The sequence below is a fragment of the Patagioenas fasciata genome, chromosome Z (assembly GCF_037038585.1).
Source record: "Patagioenas fasciata isolate bPatFas1 chromosome Z, bPatFas1.hap1, whole genome shotgun sequence".
Classification (NCBI taxonomy): domain Eukaryota; kingdom Metazoa; phylum Chordata; class Aves; order Columbiformes; family Columbidae; genus Patagioenas; species Patagioenas fasciata.
In genome coordinates, this window is record NC_092560.1 from 17,614,905 (window position 1) to 17,640,471 (window position 25,567).

At 42.6% G+C, this 25,567-nt stretch overlaps 1 protein-coding gene across 4 annotated transcripts in view; it reads left to right on the forward strand.

Annotated features, from left to right (window-relative positions):
* TJP2 (tight junction protein 2) overlaps nt 1-18,915 on the forward strand; it is an 85,252-nt gene extending 66,337 nt beyond the window's left edge. For all 4 annotated transcript variants that reach the window (XM_071802080.1, XM_065860645.2, XM_065860644.2 and 1 more), the window contains 19 exons: nt 270-852; nt 2,478-2,581; nt 2,741-2,894; nt 3,925-4,033; nt 4,130-4,269; nt 4,781-4,847; nt 6,892-7,042; nt 7,799-7,907; nt 8,440-8,650; nt 10,558-10,745; nt 11,767-11,862; nt 11,974-12,053; nt 13,107-13,317; nt 13,738-13,838; nt 14,195-14,407; nt 14,760-14,870; nt 15,809-16,150; nt 16,575-16,660; nt 18,003-18,915. In XM_071802080.1, coding sequence (XP_071658181.1) covers nt 270-852; nt 2,478-2,581; nt 2,741-2,894; nt 3,925-4,033; nt 4,130-4,269; nt 4,781-4,847; nt 6,892-7,042; nt 7,799-7,907; nt 8,440-8,650; nt 10,558-10,745; nt 11,767-11,862; nt 11,974-12,053; nt 13,107-13,317; nt 13,738-13,838; nt 14,195-14,407; nt 14,760-14,870; nt 15,809-16,150; nt 16,575-16,660; nt 18,003-18,171 — 3,225 coding nt within the window. In that variant the 3' untranslated portion in view covers nt 18,172-18,915. The remainder of the gene's footprint in view (nt 1-269; nt 853-2,477; nt 2,582-2,740; nt 2,895-3,924; nt 4,034-4,129; nt 4,270-4,780; nt 4,848-6,891; nt 7,043-7,798; nt 7,908-8,439; nt 8,651-10,557; nt 10,746-11,766; nt 11,863-11,973; nt 12,054-13,106; nt 13,318-13,737; nt 13,839-14,194; nt 14,408-14,759; nt 14,871-15,808; nt 16,151-16,574; nt 16,661-18,002) is intronic.
* Nucleotides 18,916-25,567: the final 6,652 nt, after the last annotated feature.

A 25,567-nucleotide genomic window follows, 5' to 3' on the forward strand; every position in this document is an offset into this window, starting at 1 on the left:
CTTGCTCAGGTAAAAGAATGTGTTTGCTGATCTAATCTGATTTTTTTTCTTTTTCTTTAATTCTTCTGCTCTTCTTTATCCTTCCAATTAGTAAATACTTGTTCTGTACATCTAAGTCATCTAATTTACTGGTTGTTCTATAAATAGAACATTGTTGTTTTCTTCCCCCCTCCCCCAACCTCTTTTTGAAATGTGAATAATATTAATCTGTTGTATTTCATGTTCTGACCATTGGAGGGGTTTTGTTTGTTTCATATTGGACTGAACAGGTAGTGAAACGACCAAGGAAGGTGCAGGCTGCTGCATTGAGGCGGAGCCCATCCCCTGAGTATGAGAGCAGAGCTTTAGATGTAATGGATGACCACGCAGAATTTGATGGCAAAAGTGCTCGAAGTGGTTACACGGATAGAAGCTGGCATAGCGGTAATGGAGGGCGCAGCCAAAGCTGGGGAAACAGCCTGGATCAGAGCTACAGAGATGAACATGACAGAGGACGTAACCAAAGCAGAGACCGTGGCAGGGAATGCAGCTACAGCCGTGATCGAAGTCGAGGCAGGAGCATTGACAGGAGCTTGGATCGAGACTATAGAAGAGATCGGAGCAGGGGAAGGAGCATCGACAGGGATGGTGGCTATGAACGGGACTACAGAGGAGACTACAGCCCACCCAGTTATCATCATGGATCTCAACCTGATCCTAGATATGGGAGGGAAGTGAGGAGTCGAAGTCGGGACAGGCTTCGTTCCCGAAGTCCTTCACCTGAAATACACCACCAACATGAGTACCTAGGACCTGCGCAGGATCAGAATGGACCAGTCAGTGTTCTCTTAACAAAAGGCAGGCATAACGAAGGTAGGTATAGTAGGGGAGGAGAGGAATTCATTTTTAATACATTCTGTTATTTTGTTTGGGGAGGGAGAGGAGATGAATATTTTCTACTTTTACAGATTAAATATTGTAATTTTCTAACTGATCGCTTCAGTTGTTTTTTCATTCTTCCTGGCTGCTTTGGCATGCTTTTTCCCCCCAGGACCTTGAACTTACCTTTGAACAAAAATCTGCTCACCTGCATCATTTCAGTCTTTTCAAGACACTGTGTTCTTTGGTTTTCCATTTTCTCTGTCCTGTTCTTCTGATTCTGGTGGGAAACATGGATCTGATCGTGATTCAGATTGCACTTGGTACATCTGCAAAAGGGTCAGCTACAAAGGGTGAAGAGTAGACTCTGCTTTTAATTGTGCACTTATTCCCTTCAGTATAATTAAATTAGTTTCGAGGATTGTTTGGCTCTGAATACTTCAGGAAGTCATTAAAGAACACTGAAATAGCAACAGCTGAAACAGCCTTTCCTTGCTGAATACTGGAGTGCATAAGGGAAAGCCAAAAGCCTGATCTTTCATGTCCTGTGAAATAAAGATTATTGTGCTATAAAGCATGTCTGAGATTAGGTTGTGCATTCTTTTGTGGTTTGGGGATTTTAGTGTTGTTTGGTTTGGATTTTTGTTGTTCATTTGGTTCGGGTTTTGGGTTTTTTTTGTGTTGTTTGTTTTTGTGATGTTACTGTTGGTGGGGGTTTTTTTGTAGGGAGGTAGTGGTTTGTTTGTGGGATTTGTGTGGGTGTTGGGGTTTTGTTTTATTTTCTAATCTGTCCTGTTGAGATTTGGAAGAATTTTTGCTCATTTAAGCTTCATATGCAGGAGCTAACCTCTGTTTTCACTGACTCTGGGAAGAATCCCTTTCCCTCTTTCCTCTTCTTCCCCTGCATATACTGTTTACACTTGTAAAGATAATGCAGATAGGTATACAGATAGGGATAAGTTTTATATGTAGCTATTAATGATATCATAATTCCTGCCATTCATATATATGGTCTGCAGATTCACTTAAATGTGGTGATTTTTTTAAAGCAGATAGCTCTTTCTTTCGTTTTCTGTTGTTCTAGGGTGTTTTAGAGTGTTGCCTTTCTTTGTTAAGTAGCAAATATACTGATACAAGTAACTTGGATCAAAGGATCAAAACCATCTTTCCTGAAAAAAACAGGACACTTGCTGGGGTACAGATAGAACAGGGTCAGCATGGAGTAACTGGTAAAAAACCCAACCAAACAGAAAAACTCAGCCCTTCTGTTAGTGCTTTTTGGCCATTTTTTGTCTGTTTCTACACCATGCAAAGTAAGATACAGAGAGAGAATCTAGTCCAGCATGTTAATAAGCACATCTAGAACGAAGGCATTGTTCTGCTGTGGAAGGGGCAAACTAATTATCCATCTGTGATTGGTTTTGGACTGCTGTTTGTTCGGCTGTAGTGACAACACAGAAGCAGGAGAGTTATCTTGGGGTTAAGTGGGTTTACTAGGTCTGCATTCTTTTTCTTTTCTCATGCTATAATGGGCTGTGCTGCATGTACACTGTTTAGTTTTTAAAAAAAGGGTCCTCACTCATCTTCTAAGCTATGGCCGTTCATTTTCCTGATTCCAGAATATGGTCTCCGTCTTGGAAGTCAGATCTTCATAAAAGAAATGACCCGTACTGGCCTAGCAACCAAAGATGGCAACCTTCATGAAGGGGATATCATTCTTAAGGTGTGTTCTGATTATACTGATAGCAGTTTAGCAGACACTTGTCATTTATAGTGGTTGCTCTGGAGTACGTCATGTTATAGTCAAGTTCATTACTGGACTTGAGCACAATATGGACTTCTGTGCTTACTTGCCATGTTATTGTTGCCTTTTTATGTCCAGATCAATGGTACAGTGACAGAGAACATGTCTTTAGCTGACGCCCGAAAGTTGATTGAGAAGTCACGGGGGAAGCTGCAGCTGGTTGTCCTTAGGGACAGAAAGCAGACACTGCTCAACATTCCTTCATTGAATGACAGCGACTCGGAAATGGATGGTGAGGTTTAATGTGGATAAAAAGTTCTGGACTCTGTGCAGGGACGGTATGGAGCTTATAGTGTTTTGCTGTGATAGAGTAATACTAAGTTTTTTATTTAAAAATAAATAAATTAAACCAAAACAAAACAAACAAAAAAAAACATACAAAACCTAAGTAATAGCAATTAAGCATCAAGCCCACTTCCTTCAGGAGAAAGGGTTTTGTGGTAATAATATAATTATGTTTGGGGCAGGGACAGAGATAGAAACAGCAATGTTCTGGTAGAATCAATCTTACTTCTCAGAACAAGCAAATCAGCTGCTCTATTAAATGACTTCAGTTTTAAAAACAGGTGGATTGGACTGGTCTCTGCTTTTGGGGGCATTAACATTCATGACAGCATTCAACAGCAGGTAAAAAATGCCAGGACAAGAGGAAATTAAGTCCCCCTGGACAACTGGTTTCTATTTCCAGGATCTGTTCTGTACAAATTACCTCTCACAGTATGTGAGCTGTATCTCTCAACATAATCTTGCTTTGGGAAAGGCCTAGGATATTTGGGGGAACAGAGTGTTACATTATTTAGTGCAATATATTTGCTGCTCTGATGTCAGAATACTGGATGCAAATTTTTATTGGTCTTACTGTGAAAACTGAGATGTGGTTCAAGTCTGAGGTCTACTCTGTTTCTTTCGTCACTGAAGAGCAATGATGCGAGGACTCTTAATGTCAAGGTGGTGTTCTTTTGGGAACCTCCATGAAACCTCAAGTAAAAAGCTGCTAAGACTAGTTAATGAGTATGTGTTATGCTCAAAATAGTTGTAAGATGTGAGTGTGAAACCTTCCAGAAATATTTTCAGGGGGTGGAGAGAGGAGGATGGAAGCACTAAAAGGTATACAGCACTTTTTGAGCTCTAGTCAAATCTACCTTGAAATGGGAGTAGGCTTAAAGGTCAGTATATGAAAGCTTTGTAAATAAATGTGGTGATCAGGTGTGCATATAATTTAAACAAATCCTGAATGTCTTGATTTGCTGCTCTCTTTACAGACATTTCTGAAATAGAGTCAAACAGATCATTCTCCCCTCAAGATGACAGATTACTTCATTCTGATCTAGATTCGCATTCATCCACTGAAAAGCTGGAAGAGAAACCAAAGTAAGAAGTAGTCTTTTCTAGTCTATTTTTCTAGTCTGTCTTAAAATATTTGGCATTATTTTATCTGATTTCACTACACTTTTTTTTTTCCTTTAGTGCAAAAGATGATCCGTCCACTAGGATGCCCAGGATGGGAGCAATGCCTACACCATTCAAATCGATCGGTGACATTGCTACTCCTGGTGTTACAGTTGTAGACACAAACAAAGAAATGAAGTACCAAGATGACCCACCAGGTCAGAATTTGAAGTTTTTGGTTCATTTTTTTTTACCTGGCTGCAGAATGCCTTCTCCCCCAGTCATGTTGACAGATCTAGTATACGCTTCATGTCATCTGCATCCTGACACACAAAGAAGAGGTCTGTCTTTGCTTTGTGGTGCAGAAAGAGAAGAAACACTTGAGATTCTTTGATGGCAGTTGGTTATTAGAATTACTGCCTCAAAAAACAAGTACTCTCCTAGAGCATCTACTGTAGCGTATTGCCCTAAGCAGCCAAATGAAGCTATTCCTGAAGTCTGATCTGGTTTGCCTGTAAGAGTTGTCTGTTCCTCCCTTTACCTTTTGCTCTATTTCAATAATTAAAAAAAAAAAAAAAAGTAAATAAATTCTAGTCAAATAGATGCTTGATGTTTAAATCTATATTACCTTTGGCATGGAAGGGTTTCGATTGCTATCTGATAGCTTAAAATTGCTGCCATTTATGATTTTTTCAATAGCTCAGTAACTTCTGGCTTTTTCATTTACAGTTTCTCAACCAAAAACAGTTGCAAGAACGATTCTTAAACCCAGCCCTGAAGATGAAGCAATATATGGGTAAGGTGGCAGTTGCCATGTTCTTCTGCACTCAGTGTTCTTCCAGTGACCTGTACCTGGTTCTTGGTTGTATGGGTTTCAGGTTTTTTTTTCACATTTGCAGAGATACTCCTTTTACAGCTTAATGCCAAGAAGAGGTGACATGCCTTCTAACTGACCATATGTGAGTTGAACTTAGTTGTAAAACTGTCTGCCTGGAAGTTACAGACTTGCCTTCTACCCAGAAGATATAGAGCACCCCTGTGCTTCTGGACTTGCATGGCAGTGTGCACAGTGGCATAGTTTTGTATTTTTATTCTGCTCTACTTGGCACTTTGAGATAGTATTTGGAATACTGTGTCCATTTTGGGGCTCACCAGGACAAGAAAGGCATTGACGTACTGGAGCAAGTCTAAGGGGTCAGTGGTTGCAGCGTATGACAAATGAGAAAAGATGGAGAAAACTGGTTTTTTTTAAGCCTGGAGAAGAGAGGGCTGAAGGGACATCTTACTGCTGTCTGCAGAAACCTAATGGGTAGTGGCTGTAGAGAAAACAGAGCCATACTCTTCTCAGACAGGTACAGTACTAGAAAAAAGAGCAAGGGACACCAGCTGGAACAGAAGAAAATTTTTAATGAGGGTCATTAATGACTCAAACAGCTTTCCCTTGTAGGTTGTGGTATCTCCACCACCAGAGATACTCAAAAACATAAATGGTCAAGGCCCTGAACAACCTGCTTTGAGCAGAGGACCATTCTAACCTATGTAATTCTATGGAAATGTATTTTACACCTCTTCCATTGTTTTATATGTACACGAAACACAACCCTCCCCTTCTCTGCAATATTAAGATACAAAGAGAATGTCCTCTAAGTAATTAATAAACAAGCTTGTTGCAACATAAGGCCAAACGTGTGTTTCTATACAAGCTGGAAATTTCTGTACAGAAATTGATGTCTTTTCTTCAAATCCAAGCCTGTGCAGTCCATATTGCATTTGTAGTCTCTGCTTGGAAGTGAACAAAATATTCCTTCCAAAGTTTATTTTTGTGTTTGTTTTGTTGTTGTTGTTGTTGTTTTGTTTTGTTTCTTTTGTAATTTTTGGAACTAGTCAAATGGAACCTGGTACTCTTGATTCTTTAACAATTAAGATACTAAATGTTGTAAACTATATTAATAGGAAACCAACTTATGCGTTTTCTTTTGAGGGTTTCCAAATGCAGAAATTGAAGGGAGAAGAGCACTGAGACTGTAAGGAGAAGCCTAAAGATAACGTTTTGAAGATATTCTGTAGCTTGGAGTATTTTCCCAAATGGATTCTCTGGTCTTTTCTGGGTTACCCCCTGCATATGTTGTCATTGATGTGCAAATTAATCAAGTGATTATTTTGGTGAAGGGGAATTTATAATACAGGCTTAGGGTATTACTGAGAAAGGCTGACTGATAAGTACTGTCCTCTGTGTTGAAGGTCACTCAGGCATACAGCTTTTCTGACAGCAAAAAACCTGAACCTAGCCTGGTAGCCTCTCCCACTGCAATATGAAAGGACTGATTGTTAACATACCAGTAGAATAGACTTGGAAATAGTTCTCATTACAAGAAAACTTAAAGACTTCTGTCTAATTAACGTGTTAAACTGCGAAGAAAATAGGTGTAAATTTAAGGCATATGACAGTTCTCAAGCATATACAGGAAAAAACAATGAGTATGACTACTTGTAACTCAGAGAGTTTTCACAGAAGAACCAGCTTCTCATAGGAGAGAGGATCCAATAGGTAGAGGACTATTTGGGGACTTCAGGAATAAGGAGTTGTTTTCGTGCTCTTTCAAGTCTGTCTATGCCACTTACTCAGTTTTCCTAGTTCAGTTTCAGAAAAATGCAAATTCTCTGCTTTGTTCCCTCACTGAAGAATTGCCTGGGTAAATACAGTCTATATAGTGAAAGAAAGGGACTAAGACTATTATTAATACAATTTTGTTAACAGAGTTGCAATTCTTTTCTCTTGACAACCTGTTATATACCTAACACCTGGCCTTACTTTTATTTTCTGCCTGTAAATCTTGTAGTCCTAATACGAAAATGGTGAGATTCAAGAAAGGGGACAGTGTGGGTCTACGACTGGCTGGTGGAAATGATGTAGGGATATTTATTGCTGGAATTCAAGAAGGCACCTCAGCTGATCAGGAGGGACTACAGGAAGGAGATCAGATTCTTAAGGTATGAATCTGTGTCCCTGAAATCCAAATGTCTTTTGTATTTTGTAGTTTGCTTCTTAGTGGAATTATGGAAGAAATTAAGATGTTAACAAGTCAAGTTATTGCTTTGGAAGTGTGTATGTGTGGTGGAGGGGTCTTAACTGAAATGAGTTTTTGAAGGAGAGTTGTCTATCAAGGTTTAGTTTAAGATTCTATGGAAGGGTTAGGTAAGAGAAATATTAATCAAGAAAAATGCCACAAGATGGGAGAATAAAATTCTTGTACAATGCTTCTTCGTAGTCTTGGAGTGAGGAAAAACTTAGGCCAATTCATTTTTCTTCTTTCATCTTTCTGATTTCCGTGGATAACAGTGATTTATTTTTCCAGTTTCCCAGTTATATCATCTATGTCATTTTGTCCTCTACATTCTCCTTTATCTTTCAAAAATGCAAATAGAAAGCTAGTGTCATTTTCTGTCTATTTTCTCCTGTGATAGCCTTGATTTTCAAGGTGTTTTGGAGTGTGTCAAAATAAAAAAATCTAACTGTGCACGTCCAAGACCTTGTTGCTTCAGAAAGATTACTGTTAATGTCTGGAATAAAATAATCCTGGTGGCACAGACATCCATATTGACTTAAACGAAAAAGTGTAAGAGGAGATAATATTTAAGATTTTTAGATCAAACAAAAATCTTTGGTTATTCCTTTTATTGTTGATTTTTCAGGTGTTGATTTTTTTTTTTTTTTTTTTTTTTTTAAATTTTTTTCCCTCTACGTAGGTAAACACTCAAGACTTCAGAGGCATTGTTCGGGAAGATGCTGTTTTGTATCTCTTAGAAATTCCCAAAGGTGAAACAGTGACAATTTTGGCTCAAAGCAAATACGATGGTAGGTGCTTTGACAAAAATGTGTGTATATCCATGAATCTTTTAAGCTCTGTTTTGTCAGTGAAACCACAAGTAATGTCTATTGTGCTTATTGTTGATAGCGTTTTATTTACTCTCGCTTTCAGTAGTGTGGCTATGTTCCGTACCACAAGGATCATACAGATGTAAATATGTGCTATGTTTTTCAGAGCACTTCTCCGTCTCTTTTGTTATTAACAAATAGCCTCTTTTCTTAATCCTGAAGAGTGACGATGTACTGCGTGTTCCTTCTGCTTTTCTCTCTGTAGCAGCTGGCCCAAGATCTGCTGTTGGCATTACTTTTCTGCTGTGTCTTCAGTCAGCAGCAAAGGGACAGTTTTACTGATGAACAGTTAAGCAAGATGAACAGTTAAGGAGCAACAGTTAATGTGGAGGCTGGTTTTTTGCACATTTTTGAGTGGAGGGAAAGAATTTCAAAACTGTTCTCTAGAATGACAGCTTAATCTTTCTTGGAAGTGTAAAAAATATAAACTAAAGAGGAGTTCCTGTTTTAGTCTACAGAGACATCATGGCCTGTGGTAGAGGAGATTCATTCTTCATCAGAAGCCACTTTGAGTGTGAAAAAGAGTCACCACAAAGCTTAGCATTCACCAGAGGGGAGATCTTTAGAGTAGTAGATACACTGTATGATGGCAAACTGGGAAACTGGCTGGCTGTGAGAATTGGAAATGAACTGGAAAAGGGACTCATTCCAAATAAGAGCAGGTAAGGTGGCATGTTGTCTTCCTACCCATTGTTAGAACTAATTTTTTTTTTCCAAGTTATTTTTGCTTCCTATGTCATACATTTCTTTCTTTTTTTTTTCCCCTTACAATGGGAGGATGAGGAAAGGATGAGAGAGGGTGGTGTTACCTACATAGTAGATCAGGTATTTGCAACACAGGCCTAGAACTTCTGTCTCAGCAATCAACCAAGGTTTGACTGCTAACTTCAGTTCTTCTTCTAGAAAGTAGGTGTAGGGTCCTATTTTTGCCTTCTTTTTTTTTCTCCCCTTTTTTTCTTCCTTCTTCTCTACCCCCTACTTCATCCCCATCCAAATCAAATCAAACAAACCCCCCCAAAAAAACATCAAACCCCTACACCTTAGGATGCTCATGTGCAAGAATATTCTGATTAATCTTTTAAAAGAACTTCAGTGCTTGTATTTCTTTTGTATATCCTTATGGAAAATGTTTCAAGAACTTACTCCAAGGCTCATATTTCTTGGTAGCTGTGGTCCTTATTTTTGTATGAAATAAAGAGTGAACCACAGCAGTGTTTTCTGCTTAAATATACTGTCCTAGCCAAAATTCGTGTGAGGTAATAATAAGTGTTCAAAAGTGCGCAATGAGTAAAAGTATTAAAATTCATCAGCAAAAAGTCTGGGTATTTTTAGACTGCAGCTTTTAAGTTCTTGAGTGTGGTTGTGATTTTAAGATGAGGGAAAAAAGCTCATGACTGCATTGTACAGAAGTTCCTGAAATACCACAGAATCACAGAATGTCAGGGGTTGGAAGGGATCTCGAAAGATCATCCAGTCAAGTCCCCCTGCTGGAGCAGGAACACCCAGATGAGGCTACACAGGAAGGTGTCCAGGTGGGTTTTGAATGTCTCCAGAGAAGGAGACTCCACAACCTCCCTGGGCAGCCTGTTCCAGTGCTCTCTTACCCTCACCGAGAAGCAGTTTCTTCTCAAATTTAAGTGGAACCTCTTGTGTTCCAGTTTGAACCCATTACCCCTTGTCCTACCATTGTTTGCCACTGAGAAGAGCCTGACTCCATCCTTGTGACACTCACCCTTTATATATCTGTAAACATTAATGAAGTCACCCCTCAGTCTCCTCTTCTCCAAGCTAAAGAGACCCAGCTCCCTCAGCCTTTCCTCCTAAGAGAGATGCTCCACTCCATCATCTTTGTTCCCCTGTGCTGGACTCTCTCCAGCAGTTCCCTGCCCTTCTTGAACTGAGGGGTCCAGAACTGGACACAATATTCCAGGTGTGGTCTCACCAGGGCAGAGTAGAGAGAAAGGAGAACCTCTCTCGACCTACTAACCACCCCCCTTCTAATACACCCAAGGATGCCATTGGCCGTCCTGGCCACAAGGGCACAGTGGTGGCTCATGGTCATCCTGCTGTCCACCAGGACCCCCAGGTCCCTTTCCACTACGCTGCTCTATAATAGGTCCTTCTTATGTGACTCCCCTGCCTCTTTCCTGGTCAATGCATTCTGTCCACTCTGTTAATTGATTTGACCAAACCAGCCTTTGTTTTTATGCCGTAGTTACTTAGCTTACAAGGCCTAATGGAGAAGAGAGTAGTGACGGCATTTTTTTAGGATTTCAGCTCTAAGTTACACTCACCATTCTTTTATTTATGCTTTTGTGAGTTACCAGTTTAAGACCTGAGGACTCATTCCCGCCCAGCAATTTTGTAGCTGTGGCAAGTTGGAGCATCATTCTGACACTATTTTTGTTCCAAGGCAGAAGGCCCTGGACTTCTCAATTCATTCCTGCACTCGCGCTGTCTATCCGGCAAATTACCTGTTGTAAATTGAAAATCTGTTCTTCTTCAGTGAAAGAGTCTTTGCTCTCCTTGACTAGTTCTGTACAAATTAATTCTGTGCTTTCTCTGTCAGAGCTGAGCAGATGGCCAGTGTTCAAAATGCCCAAAAAGATGGCTCAAGTGATAGGGCAGACTTCTGGAGAACACGTGGCCAGCGATCTGGAGTGAAGAAGAACCTGAGGAAGAGTCGTGAAGATCTGACAGCCATTGTATCTGTGAGCACAAAGTTCCCAGCTTACGAGCGAGTTCAGTTGCGTGAGGGTAAGTGAAACTGCTGTGAGCCAGCTGCCTGTTCATTGCTGGCTGCTTCAGAGTCCAAATGTTTGGTCAGCTAAATAAGTGATTTCAAACAAGTTGGGTTCAGTGTTGAATTTGAGCAACAGGAAGGGATCACATTTTTTTCAGAATGAAAATTTCTGAATGCTGTTAGCTACTCTTTGACTCCAGATGACATGTGCCAGTTTCAAGGCTTACAATGAAGAAAGGAAGAAGCAAGCAGGATTTTCTTGTTTCCTCATCTTCCCCTTGACTAACTGTGAAAGTACAATTCATATGCCTGAGATCAATCACAATCTAGCTTGCTCATAAATACCACTAACATTACCTTACCCACATATTTTCAAAAATTTGTCCAAATGTAATCAAGGTTGATATAGTCTGTGATTCTAAACTAGCTGTATTACTAATGATGTTGAGCAGCTCATGATAGTTTTCTGAGTATTTGCAATTGACAGTATTATGGAACAAAACATACAGTAAAAAGTATTTTAAAGGAGCTCCAGATATCAAGATGAAGACTGAGTAATATAACGTCATTCCCCTATTAACTTACAGGGACTGTGTTTGCTTGCACTTGTTTTGACATAAACATAACAATTTTGCTTTTCTTATTCAAGCTGCCTTGCAGCTGGTTTAGCATTTGTATCTTTATTCACACAAAATGCACTGTGTCGAGGTTTGTTCTGTTTTGCTGGATGGAGGGATTACTGAAGATCTGCTATATGTTTTTGGAATGTAAAATCCTCTCAATACATCTTCATTAGAAGGAATAAGGAAGCTGTTAAATTAAAACAATCTCTTTTGCTTTCTCAGCTGATAAAATAGCTTTCTGTATGAGTTATGCTGTTGCACAAACTTTTGGGGAAAAAAGAAAAATCTATGTTTTTAATATCTTCAGCTTATTTGTAACCTTGCATAGTAATTGAGGATCTTGTCTGTGCTGCTTCACTTGTATATAAAACCAATCTTATCAGACATATATTTTCTCCAAATATTTTTTCAGCTGGTTTTAAGAGACCTGTGGTGATATTCGGCCCTATTGCAGATGTCGCTATGGAGAAGTTGTCAAATGATTTGCCTCATCTGTACCAGACAGCAAGTAAGTTGTCTTCCTAGCTTCCTTGTCACCCATCTGTAACTGAGAGAATGGATAACTTAATAATCACAGCTGCCCAGCCACTCCAAATAAGCTAAAATGTTGTCTTTGCAGAAACAGAACCCAGAGATGCAGGTTCAGAGAAGTCAACTGGCGTAGTGCGCTTGAACACTGTGAGGCAAATCATTGAGCAGGTAGAGTATTTCTCTGTGAAAGCTGCTTACCCTTAAAGGCATGTTCTTTGAGTTGTCTGCTCCTAAAACTTGCAGAGTGCTCAAGTCTTCACTGCATCTATTTCTGCAATAATTAGACTTGGCTTAATGATAGGACTGTTTTGAAATTTTTCAACAACAGTTTATATGATTTCCATAGCTGTCCTCCAAGTGGGAGGGTGAACTGGATGTTAGAAATTAAATTTTCCTTCCTTAGTGCATTCTAAATCTGAACAGGCGGTTGTCTGTGTTTTTACTATATGTTTTCTGAATTTGCCATGGAGGCTTTACTGTCACACAGTGCTCTATTTGCTCTTACCGAAATGTAAAGTTTTAGATTTCTTCGGAGTTGCTACTATTGAAATGAACAGGAAGTGACTATGATAGCTAAGTGACATCTACTGAGATTGTATTGGCTCTTTTTCTAATACTGTTTAGAGATCAAGTAAATAGGTAGCAATCAAGAAGCCTAAATAAAAATCTTAAGGCAAAAAGATTGTACTCTGCAGCTTATTGCCCTGGGCATAATCAAATCAATGCCAGAGGAGTTAGTGTCATACAGAAGTCTGTTCAGAGCTCGGGCCTCACTGAAGCACACATTTGAAAGTCCCATTCATCTTGTACTACAAGTGGCTGAGGAGGAATATATCAAATGAAGAAAGTGAGATTTGCCTCAGCTAGTAAGAATAGATAAAAGTTCACAGATAGCACCCAGAATAGCTGTGGTAGGGGCAGGTAGAGAGAAAAGCTAGTTAACTTTCACTACCAATTTGTGGAAAAAAAGTGCAATAAGTGTCATTTACTTACCATGAAAGTTAGTTAACTGACATTCAGGCAAAAGCTGTTCAGAAAAATGGAGCTGAAAGAAAACGGCTGCCTACTGTGGCTTCTGAATGTGATGTAACTGGGGGGGGGAAAAAATCCAACAAGTTGTGGACTTGGTTGGACAAAAATATCCTGGTTTTCCTAGGATGTTCCAAGCACCTCCTCTTGTTTCCCACAAGCAGCACACTGACTGGGCTTTCTTGTTAACAGGATAAACATGCTCTGTTGGATGTGACTCCTAAAGCAGTGGACCTGCTAAATTATACCCAGTGGTTTCCAATTGTAGTCTTCTTCAACCCAGACAGTAAGCAGGGTGTGAAAACTATGAGACAAAGGCTGTGTTCCACGTCTAACAAAAGCTCGAGAAAACTTTATGAGCAAGCAAACAAACTGAAGAAAACTTGTTCGCACCTCTTCACAGGTAAGGAGGAACTTGTGTCTAACCTACTTAGCAAGAATGTGGTGAATGTGACTGTGGATCTTGAGGATCCACTTACTACCCTGCATGTTAACTCATGCAAGCTAAAAGTAGAAGGGTGTGACGATACGGTCATGAGCAATCCCTTCCTTGACTTTTCTCAAAGTTCCTTGTTCTGCCAAATTCTAATACAAAACAAATTATGAATCGGCATACTGTCATTAAAACATAAGTGATTTAACAAGCTTGTGGAATGGACAAACAATAAAATAAAAATACCATGCTTCTGTCAATGATCTGAATGAAATGGGTGCTTAACATTCTCACGTAACTAAAACAAAAAGTGTTAAACAGCAAAGACTGGATAAAGGATCACATTGCATTTGCTGTGTGTATGTACTTTTTTTCCTTCACTTTTTACAGCCACCATCAATTTGAATTCTGCCAATGATAGCTGGTATGGTAGTCTGAAAGATACAATTCAGCAACAGCAAGGAGAAGCAGTATGGGTATCAGAAGGAAAGGTAAGTAGTCAGTCCATACTCTGCTAAGCTATACAGATGTCTCAAGATATCTCTTGCCAGTAAAATTTGTTAATAATTTTGTTTGCCAATGCTGGATAGGATAGATAAGTGGTTGATTGATATCTTCCTTGGTAACGAAAAATTACTTATTGTTCTGTTTTATTCTTTGGAGCTTTCATCACTAATGCTGTGGCTAGGGGAGAATGATGAGGACTTTCCTTTATTATTCTACCTTAGAGTTTCAGTTCTGCAAAGTCATTCTTAAGGAGTTGTTTGGCATGACGTTGAATCCTAACTAGACTCTAATTCTTACAGATTTAATATTTGCTACTTAATTCTTACTGACTTTTCTCTAGCTGGACAGCTTGGAAGATGATGCAGATGATCGTATGTCTTACCTTACGGCAATGGGTGCTGACTATTTGAGTTGTGACAGTCGGCTGATCAGTGACCTAGAGGATACGGATGGAGAAGGAGGTGCATACACTGACAATGAACTTGATGAGCCCTTGGATGAACCAAGGATTTCATCTGTTAGCCGGTCCTCTGAACCTGTGCATCATGAGGAGGTGAGATGACTGGATTTTCAACAAGACTGTACTTTGGACTTTCTGAAAGCCCTGTATGTAGGCCTTAAAAATGAGTTTTAAAAACTGCAGCTTAATCTTACCTCTGATAGTGTTTTAGAGCTACCTTGTGCAGAGCAAAAATAGTAGTAGCTCTGCTTTTCTGCCTAACTCTATAGGTTTCTTGATAATGTCTCATCACCTTGAGCTTTGCAATTATATCTGTAGTGATTGTGGTCAGGTTACTGACAGTCATTTGTCTCCTGGTTATTGTTCTCAAAATAGTAAACTTGACAGAAAAGTGATTGAGTTACTGAATGCTGCAGTGATTTTTCTCTCTTATTTTCTTTCATAGAGTTTAAAAAAAAATAATCCGGAACCAAGGGCTCAGTTGAGAAAAGCTGGTAGCAGGGAGATCCTTAGAGAACCGAGTCCACCTCCAGCATTCAAGCCTGAACCACCTAAGGTAAACTTGTAGAAACAATTCTGAATACAAAGTTCCTTTTTCTGGGGAACTCTCCAGGGTGGCACATTATGAAGAGCAATAGGAATTATCAGACATTAAAAAACATTTTAAGTGTGGAGAGAAGGAAAGACTGAGGGTGTTGCAGGATCAAGCAGACAGAAAACTTATTTGAAGAAAAGTGTTACTATTTATGTGCAATCTCTACATGGAATAAGAAAGTAGACTCCTTTTTGTGTCTATCAACAAATTGAAAGGCACTTTTTTTCGCTTAGCAAGGACAAATATAAGTTAATAACCAGGAAAAGTGTATCTGATGGCCATTATAGCAAAGCACAAAACGAGAATCCACCATTTCTGAAATTAGTCTCCATCACTAGAAAATGATGTTAACTGTCTATTCAAACCTTGCTCAGAAATGATGTAGGGCGAAAAATATTTTGATGTTTGGATACCAAATTCTATTTTAGCAATTCTTGATTACTCCTGACCCCAAACTCCTTTCTTTATGAAGACGGGTGCCCTCGCATCCTGCATGTATTCAAAATACATTCAAGTATGCCTTGACAATGGAGATTGGGCAGAGCAGGACATGAGTAAAGCAAATGAAGATGAAACAGAAAACAGGTGTGGGTCCTGTGTACTTCTAAACTCCTGGTAGTGATATTCTACATTAGGCAGTACTGACAAATCATTTGGGATCTTACTTTTCTCTGTGCTGTCACCTAACACACATTGTAGTTCTGGTAATCCTTAAAAAAGGGGACAAATTAGTCTAAGTGCGCTAGTCTTCTGTAGATTGATGTGTAGTGTATGAGCGTATGGTCAAAATGTTGCAGCAGTTCAAATGCCTTTCAAGTGTTACTTTGGATGAGGATTGACACTGTTAAAGCCTTCATTTGAAATGAAAATTGTGAAGTTTGTGTGTTTTATACTGACAGGGGAAGTTACAAAACAAGGAGGAGCTATATGACTTCCCCAAGAACTATGACTCCAAATCAAGTAACATTGCTGTCAGCAGTGAGACTTCAACTGTATCAGCTAAAGCAGCACCACCACCTGTTTCTGCGAAACCTGCCTTTGGGAGACCCATCCTGAGAAACGCTCAGCCAGCAGTCCCGCCTGCAGAGGAGGAAGAGGAGACGGCAAAGTTGCAAGAAGAAGGAAGCGAACAAGAAAATACTCCAAAATCTGTATTGAGGAAGGTCAAAATATTTGAGGAGATGGATCATAAGGCGAGGATGCAAAGAATGCAAGAGCTACAAGAGGCTCAAAACGCCAGGGTATGAAGAGATGCATTCTCACCCTGCTGTGCTTTCCAACGTGGAACAACCTGCATCCTGAAAATGAAAATCAAGCCCTTGCGTTGTGTTGCTTCTGGAGGGAGAAGTTTGGGAAACCATACCTACAGACATACCATTGTGTGGTTTGGATGTGAAAAGAGGATATATTTTAAAGCTTCCTATTGTAACTATAGAAAGCTGTCTTCTAATACTTCTACTGCTTTTGGCAATCTGTTATTTTCACATGCACTTTGAATTACAACTTTAGCAAAAGCTTATATAATTGTGGGAATATGAATAAGATCAGTTACCAATTTGTGCTTTAGTTGTTTCAGATGTAGCTGTGACCTGTAGATCTGTGGTCTAGGATCCCTAATGAACTGACTTCAAAATAATAGTTCTTTTCTCTTACTTTCTTTTGAAGCTTGAGATAGCCCAGAAGCACCCGGATATTTATGCTGTCCCTGTCAAAACACAGAAGTCTGAACAGAACTGGCCCCAGCCTGTGAGGTAAGGTGCATCCAGTTTAAAGCATTCTGTCTTAATTGTTTATTTCACCAGCAAGAGGTAAACTGATCTGGCCAATTTTTATTCATACAAATAATCCTGCTTTGGTATATCACTTTTGTGTTGTGCCTCGAAGATTACTGTAAAGGTGGGGCAAAGTTTCTGTGAACTCTTCTTGGTTTTCAGGATTTTTTTTTTCTTTTAGTTCATTTATAGTATTTTGTGTTACCCAGGAAGACACACTATATGCTTTTGCTGAAATATTTGCAGAGCCAATTTTTGCCCCAATCAGTATTACTCAGAAGCCTTTCTGCATTCACACCCCTTGATGTCCATTTTTCCTGTGCTAGATACTTGATGACTGTCTTAATTGCTGTTTTAATTACTTAATAATACTCGATTATTCAAATATATATTCAGTGGGTAGGGAAACTGAGGATGAAACTTGCCTGAGGTCACCTATCAAGTCTCTTGAAAGGAGAAGTCTTTCGTTAAAATTCAATTCGTTCTGGACTGATTGACCATTGTGTCATCTTACCCTACACACTGCGTATTTCTGTGACTTGAGCAGTCACCTCTGCGAGAGCTAACACTGTATGATACATTTTGTTTCCTGGTCTGCAGGACTTTTAAGTTTTTCATGCCTCTTAGTAATTGCTAATAGCACTGGGATTTGGTTTTTGCTAGTGAATTAAATCCTTTGATGTCATACTGTATAATCTAAAATGCAGAAATTGAAAACACAGAGTTACTATTTTCAGATTTTCGTGGTAGATTTAGAAAAGCATACTTTGTTTATACAGCCTTGGCAGATTTTTAGAAGTAATGAAAAGTAATCTTTAACGACATATGCAAAATGTTTTGTTACATACAGAAAACAGTGCTGTGGCCTTTTTACAGGAATGTTAATGATTGGCCTAAATGAAGTGTTTAAGCACAGGGGCAGTATGGAAGGAGAATAACATCTTGTTTTCATACAGTTTGGAACTGCAAAAATCATGGCTCTTGAAACTGAGGAAATGCCCTTACTTGGCAGATTTTATTGCTATATAGCTGCTTAGTGTCATATTGAATGGGTAGCATTGCAGTGTAGAAAAAGCATATGTGGGTTATTTTTGTCTGCTTTTAAGGATGAAAGCCTTGATTGAGGCGAGAAGGCTATCAGTTTAAGAAATGTCACATAAGAAGTCTGCAGACCTTGAGAGAGGAAACTGGGGATGCAAAAGAAGCAGGCATAGAAAGAATCTGGTCCAAAAATAATTGAGGAAAATATCAGCTGGGGTAGCAGCAACAACTGAAAACCTGTTAAGCTCTTGATGTGTATGTGTATGTCTTCCCATGTTAGCTCCAGACCTCCGGAACCACAGAAACCTCCTGTTAGACCTTACCTAGAGAACCGTGGCAGTTACGGCAGTGATGCAGAGGAGGAGGAGGAGTACCGTCGGCAGCTATCAGACCACTCTAAGAAGGGGTATTATGGACAGCCATCCAGATACAGAGACACAGAACTGTAGGCTTGCTAATATGTGCATGTATAATGCTCTTTCAAGGTTTCTTTCTTCACAGCCAAAGTGGAGCAGTAGTTAGTCTTGAAAACCTGCATTTTTATTGGGGTAGATGTTAAAGGGTACGCTACTCAACTTAGACATATCTATACGCTGGAACTGGAAGAGTTCATTTTTGGGGATATTATTTTGTTAGCATCTAAGAAAAGAAATCACTATTGCCTGAATGATGTTGCCTGTTTTATAAGGACCAAATCCTGAACGTTTGTGTTAATTCTTAGTACTTTAATACTTTTAACATAAACCCTTTTTTCCCATTTATTAATGCTGCCTTTTTGGACTGTTCTGCTGTGTTACAAAAATATGAACCCAGAGATATATTTCTTAATGCAATAGAACTTAATTTGAAAGTGTATATGAAGAATAGTAAGTGCCTTTAACAAGAAGCATCTTAAACTGTTTGTTTTGACATCTGATACTTGGTGCGAAGCCATAACACACTAAAAGGGGATTGACTGTTTTACGTATTTTTTTAATCAATTCCATGGTAACAATTTACTTTGCATGTTATTTTTCTAGGTTCATAGATATAAAATGCAATATTTCATAAATACTGACTGTACATAATAAAGGTGCAATTGACTGGGTTGTTGGAAAGACCAGGATGTGCTTAAACAGACAAAATGATGTAGAAATTCAATCATGTATTAAAATTTACAGACTGCAAATAATAAAGCATATATTCTAGACAAACCTTGTGTATCTTTTGAACAGTAGTATTAGTCTTCTAGAGTCTCTGAATTTCACAAGTATACTTACAGCAGCATGCTGTTCAGCTCAGGGTCTCGTCTGTTGTTCAAGTAACTCAAAATGTCACTGTTGCTTCCCAATATTCTGACCAATGTTTTAAAAATTGTTCAGTGGATCATAGAGAAATTACATTTTGCTGATGGAATAGAAAACATGTTTTTCTAATGCTTACTTTAAAAAGGTGGAATTTTCCTGTTGAAGCAAAGGAATAGATGCATCTCAGATGAGGAAACCTGCACTTCTCACCATAGATAAGAACCACAGCATAATATAATTAAGGTTGGAAAAGACCTTTAAGATCACTGAGTCCAACCATTAACCTAGTACTGCCAAGTCCACCACTGAACCATATTCTTAACCACCACATCTGTACATGCCTTTTAAACACCTCCAGGGATGGTGACTCAAGCACTTCTCTGGGCAATGTGTTCCAGTGACTGACAACCCTCACCCAACAATCCAGCCGGTCCAGATCCCTCTGTATGGCCTTCTTACCCTCCAGCAGATCAACACTCCCACCCACCTTGGTGTTGTCTGCAAACTTATTGAGGGTGCACTCGATCCCCTCATCCACATCATTGATAAAGAGATTAAAGATATCAATATAAAAATTGACATATAGAAATATATAGAACAAGTTAAAATATAGGAACATACAGTAAAATATGTAAAAGTATAAATGAGTAGAAAAATATTGATGAAGATACTACTTTGATTAAGCTTTTTTACATTCAGCTGGAGGGAATTTTGTTATCATTAAAACTTTTACAGCTACAGGTTTTTAGAGGTGGATTCATCCGTACTTCATCAGTACGACAACTTACCTTTGAAATTTTTAAGTACTTGCTATATTAGAATGTACTTTATAGCTTGGTTGTGTAACAAGAAAGCTTAAGTAAGTGTCCTGATCATCAGTTCTTCAGTGTGATTTTCCCCACCACAACCCAAGATCCTTGACTCATTCATTTCATGTATAGTTCTTATTTAGTGGGTAATTATCTTGTTTTTTCCTCTTGGTTAGCAGCTACATTTTGTGACTTATGTTCAATAGAGTAAAACTTTTTTGTAACCCTGCCCTATTCTTGTGCTGTTCAACGTAAGTTCACTGCTGCTATTAAAGGGAAAAAAAAAAAAAGAAAAAAAGAACAAGAAATATTACTTCTTTAACCAGTGCCTAATTTGCTTTGCTAGTTCCCCTTGAGTATGTTTCTAAGCAGCAATTTTACCAGGGGATTCCAACCTCGCTTGATTCCCAGGATATGGGATTTCGTGCTGAAGCATTATGATCAGATGCTGCCAAGTCTGTCTGCCCAACTGTGCCCAGCTGGGGAAAAGCAGTAGCATTTTCACAAGTATGGTGGTGAATATTATTAAGGGCCTCAGACTTGTAGCAAGGTATTTGAATTCTTTCTATGCTTACTGTCCTTTGTTGTGTCAAAATGTAACCTAAAAAATCTAAGCCTTTCGGGGTATACATACGTATTTTCAAGGACGTTTTTATCCCAGCCATTGCTCTAAAATATCAGAAATTCATGAAAAAGGGATAAGAAAGATCAGGTGATGAACTAGAACACACTAAATCATACAAGATACGAAGCCAGCAAGTTTAGAGAAACCTGATGTTGTTATCTTATTGATACCGAAAATTTGGCAAAAAGACCCCTTCACATTATCTTGAAACTGTTAAAAAGCAGGCACTTTTCTTACAGCACACCGGACGCTCGCAGGATTTCTCCTCTAATCAAGCCTACGCGTGATTCACACTTCTTGGTTATTTATTACATATACGTATTGCATGTTCATTTGTTTCTACTACTTAGTTAATGCATTAAACAGAAATTATTTCCATAACCCCCCGCTTTGCTGGAGGTCCCTCTTGGGTATTCAAGAGTCTTCATCAGGGGTCTCTCATGGTCCCCGGTGGTTTTCTTAGCCTGGTGCCCTCCTGGTGACGGCTTCTTGACCTAATTTCTTGAGCAAGCATATTGTCATTTTGTACTGCTACTCAGCAAAAGTCATGTAGCTCTTCCTTCATTTGATGGAACACTCTGCTTTCCAAGCTCACAAGCCAACGACATCCCCTTTGCCTCAAGTCCAGTCTCTATAGAACTGGTCTTGCTCTGTTAGGTTTCTGTTACATTATGCCTGGTCTGTCTACCTTAGGCCTAGTCTTGCTCCATTATGCCTAGGGGTCTCTAAAAGAGTTTTGTTCCTCGTATCAAGGGAAAGGAGGGGTCATGGGCTCAGGTCTTACAGCCCCAGCCCCCGGGGACAAGAGGACAACTCCATACCTACCAGATGCCACAGCATCCTCTTTTGCATTTGAGACTCAGCAGAACACCAAGCCAGGCGCTCCTGGAGCACGCGCATGTCTTCCCCCAGCATGTCCATCTCTTCCCCCAGCATGTCCATCTCTTCCCCCAGCATGTCCATCTCCGTGCCTGCACTTGTGCATCCAGAGTCTGCCAGGTGTGAGGGGCACGGCCGTGGGCACTGTCGGGCACGGACACGTGTGGGGACGCTTCCCAAGCGCAGGCACAGCCGAGCTCTCTCGCGCGGAGGACACGGACACACATGTGCAAATGGTGGTGGAGATCAAGAAGTCTTTATTGGGGGGAGCGCTCAAAAGGGCAGCAGCCCCTCGCTGACCAGAGGGAGGATCCTTCCCGTGGCATAGGCCACGTTGTTGTAGGTCTCCTCACACAGCGCGTTCAACAGGAGGTAGTAGAAGAGCTCGAGGCCAGTCCAGGCGGCGAAGAGCACCACAGCAGCAAGAATGAAGATGACAGCAAACTTGGGGCTGGCAAAGAACATGTAGAGCATCCTGCGGGGTAGAAGAGGCATGGCAGACAGGGCAGGGTGGATGCCTCACAAGACCCTCTTGATATGGGGTTGAGACCCTTCCAGGAGCCCCACAGGCCTCCTCCCCGGCCGTTTCTCATTGCTCCCTCGGGCAGGCTGGGACATGAGACTCCGCAAGCCTGGCAAAACACCCCGACCCAGGGAAAAGTGACGCCGAGCACTTCTCAGCTGCAAAGCCCACAGCCGGCCAGCAGCTTGCCAGCAGCCTGGCTTGTGAGCCCCACCGGTTGCAGCAGGCGTCCAGCCCATCCCAGTGGCTGCCCAGGAGCTGGTCCCGGGGCACAGGGGACGCAGTGGGGACACTCACTGCAGCCAATACATGAAGCCGCATTTTCTCGCCAGCGAGTCCCTCTCCTGCAGGTCAACAGAGGACACCTGGACACTGTCAAACAGGCGCATTCACAAGTGGACACACGCTTCTGCTCTGAAGAAGACGTATGCTTCTGCAGCAAATTTCTCTCTCTTCTTCCCTTCCAAAGAGGTGTGCTCAGGAGCAGGGTGTTTCAAGATTCTCTGCTTGGTCTGTGCTTTTGGGGTGACTCCTCATGCCTTGCAGATGTGCAGTTTCCTATTCAAGTGCTGTCTGCTGCTAAACTTGCTAGTTATACCACGCCAACCAGACTCTTGGAAACACCCTCTTCTGCTCTGTGCCCCTGAGACTGAAGCGGATGTTTCATCTCTATGGATGACCGTCACTCAGGGTACTCAAGTGCAACAGCACCAGGAGAAGGGGAAGAAGGCAGCAGCCAGAGAATGTGTCAGAGAAACAGACGTTTATTTGCTTTTTCTTCCGCCAAGGGAAGCTGCAGCCCCGCTAGCGCCGTCGACGGGGCCGCCTCTTGCGGGGCTGAGGAGAGTCCTGGGGGGCGGGGTTCCTCCTCTTTGGGGGGCGCCGGGGCCCCCCGGGTGAGCGGTCCCTGCCCTGGTCGGCAGCGGAAGGGCTGCGGCTGCAGCCCTGGGCAGAGGGACCTGCCCCCGCCGCTTGCCCCGGCTCCTCCTGGGGCTGCTCCCGCTGCGCAGGGCCGGGCGCAGATGGAAGGCAGCTGGGGGCCCTGCTCAGGGCGGCATCCGGCGTGCTGGCTTCATCCTCCACGTCGGAGCCCGCAGGGCTGGTGGGGGCCAGCCTGGGGTCAGGAGTCGCCACCCGGGAGCTGGGGGGGCTGGGGCTGGCTGCGCGCCCGTAGTCGTCCTCCTCGTTCCCGTAGGAACACAGCAGCCTCCAGGCCTCCTCGCCGCACCGCTCCACGATGACCTGGATGAGGCCACGCACCAGCGGTGCTGCATTGTCCTGGAGCTGGGGCTCCATGCGCTGGACCAGGGCCTCCTCGTCCAGCCCGTGGCAGCACAGGGCATACAGGACGATCCTCTGTGTGGCCACCGCCAGCCACCACTGCTCCTCATAGATGGCGTGCAGCTCCAGACTCAGCCAGGGCAGCACGGGCTCCAGGAGCTGCTGGTGTCGTCGGAAAAGCGCTGCCCAGACCTGGGGCAGGAGCCCGTCCACGGCAGCCGTGTCCTCCGTCTCCACAGCCCCCTGCTCTCCCGGGAACGGCGTCCCCGTCACAAAGAACACAGGGGACCCCGCGGGGCCAAGAGCGGCTGCTGCTGACCGGGCGTCTGGGAGCTGCGCTGGCCTGGATGCTGGCCAGGCTTGGCTGTGCAGGGGACATGGTGACACACAGGTAGTCGTCTCCCCGCACAGAAAACTTGATCTCTTGCATCTGGCCTCTGCAGAGTGGGCAAGTAGATGTCCTTCGAGCCCAGCGCAGGATGCAGCCCAGGCAGAACTGGTGCTGGCAGGGCTGCACGAAGGCGACGGCCTTCTGAGCATCGCGGCAGATGGGGCAGCTCCACGCTGTCTCGCTGGCCATGCTTGTGCTCTGCAGCGGCTTGGGGAGAGCTGAGGAGGAGCAGCTGCTTCCCCTGGCCAGCGCTGGTGCTGCCCAAGGTGTTGAGCACTGCCAAAGGAGAGAGGCCACGGTCATGGGCCGTCCCATGGAGGGGAGGGGAGGGGAGGGGAGGGGAGGGGAGGGGAGGGGAGGGGAGGGGAGGGGAGGGGAGGGGAGGCCAGGGGAGGCCAGGGGAGGCCAGGGGAGGCCAGGGGAGGGGAGGCCAGGGGAGGCCAGGGGAGGGGAGGGGAGGAAGGAATGCCCAGGCCCCTGTACAAGGACACCCTCCCCGCTCCACCAGCCGCATCGCCCACCCCACAGCCAGCCCGCGGGACGTTTCCCGCACAGCTCACCTCCGCTGCAGCAAGTGTGTGCCGCGGCGCCCGGCTGCCTGAAGCAGGCAGGGCCGGGCAAACACAGAGATGGCTCCGGGATGGGAGCGAGAGCTGCCGACAGCAGCCCCCAAAGCACCACCCAGCACCACGAGAAGCCTCGCTCTGACGTCCACACCTCGCAGGCTGCTCGGCAGGAGTCCAGGCACCAGCCAGGCTGAGCCAGGCTCTGCTGACGCCCGGAGATGAGCACTGAGGGACGCGAGGTCACAGTCCGTGGCTCCATGATGTCACAGTCCGTTGCTTGCTGATGTCCCTCTCCACCACTTGGTGATGCTCCAGCCGGCCTTCCACCCTGCATGTGCTTGACAGCAGGAGAAAAAAAGAAGATACTTTTTCATTAGTTTTGTTTCTATGTTTCCCTGCCATCCTAGCTTGGTCACCTGCCATTTGTGTCTGTGACTGTGTCTTGTCCCCACCTCTGACATGGTGCGCAGGTCTCCTGCAAGGGGGAGCGTGGTGGGACCCGTCAGCGTGGACTGCCAATGGCCATATATCGCCACCCACAGCTGGGAACTGCCTTTCCCTGCACGATGTTGGGATTTTCAGGGAGGAATCGTAGTGCCTGGATGGCTGAAGGTCTGCAGACTCCCTGATCGTGACTTTGGGGAGCCCAGGGTCGATCCCCGCATAGGCCGTGCTGTCTCATGAGCTCTTCCTACCTCTGGCTTTTATTATCATTTCCATTCATTTGTCAAGGCTCTTCTTTTGCTTTTGGAAGATCATCATTATCTCTTATTTCCACGTTTGACGGCGTCAGAGTCAAGGGTGCTATAGTCATGTGCATGTTTAAAAGGACAGGCCTCTATGCAATCCTCCATCCCAACACATGCCCCATGCCATCCCCCATCACATCCCATCACCTACCCCATCCCATTCCCTATTCCATCCTATCCCATCCCATATACAACACCATCCCATACACCATACCATACCTTACCATACACCCTATCATACTATATCATATACTGTAGCATACCATACACCAACATTACCAAACAAAAACATGCCCCAAACAATACCATACCATAGCGTACCGTACCGTACTGTACCGTACCGTACCGTACTGTACCGTACCATACCGTACCATACCATACCGTTAGGTACCATAAACCATACACTACCATACAAAACCATACCCCATACCATATCATACCATATGCCACACCATACCATACATCATACTGTACCATACCGTACCACAGGCCATCCCATCCATTCCCATGCCATCCCATCCTGTCCCGTTCCATCCCATCCCATACACCATAACATACCATACCATACGCCATATCATCCAAAACCATACCGCATACAATTACAGGAAAAAACATACCCCATACCATAACATGCCATACACCATACCATAACATACCATAAAATAAAATATAGCACACCATACCACATACCATACCATACCATACCATACCATACCATACCACACCACACCATACC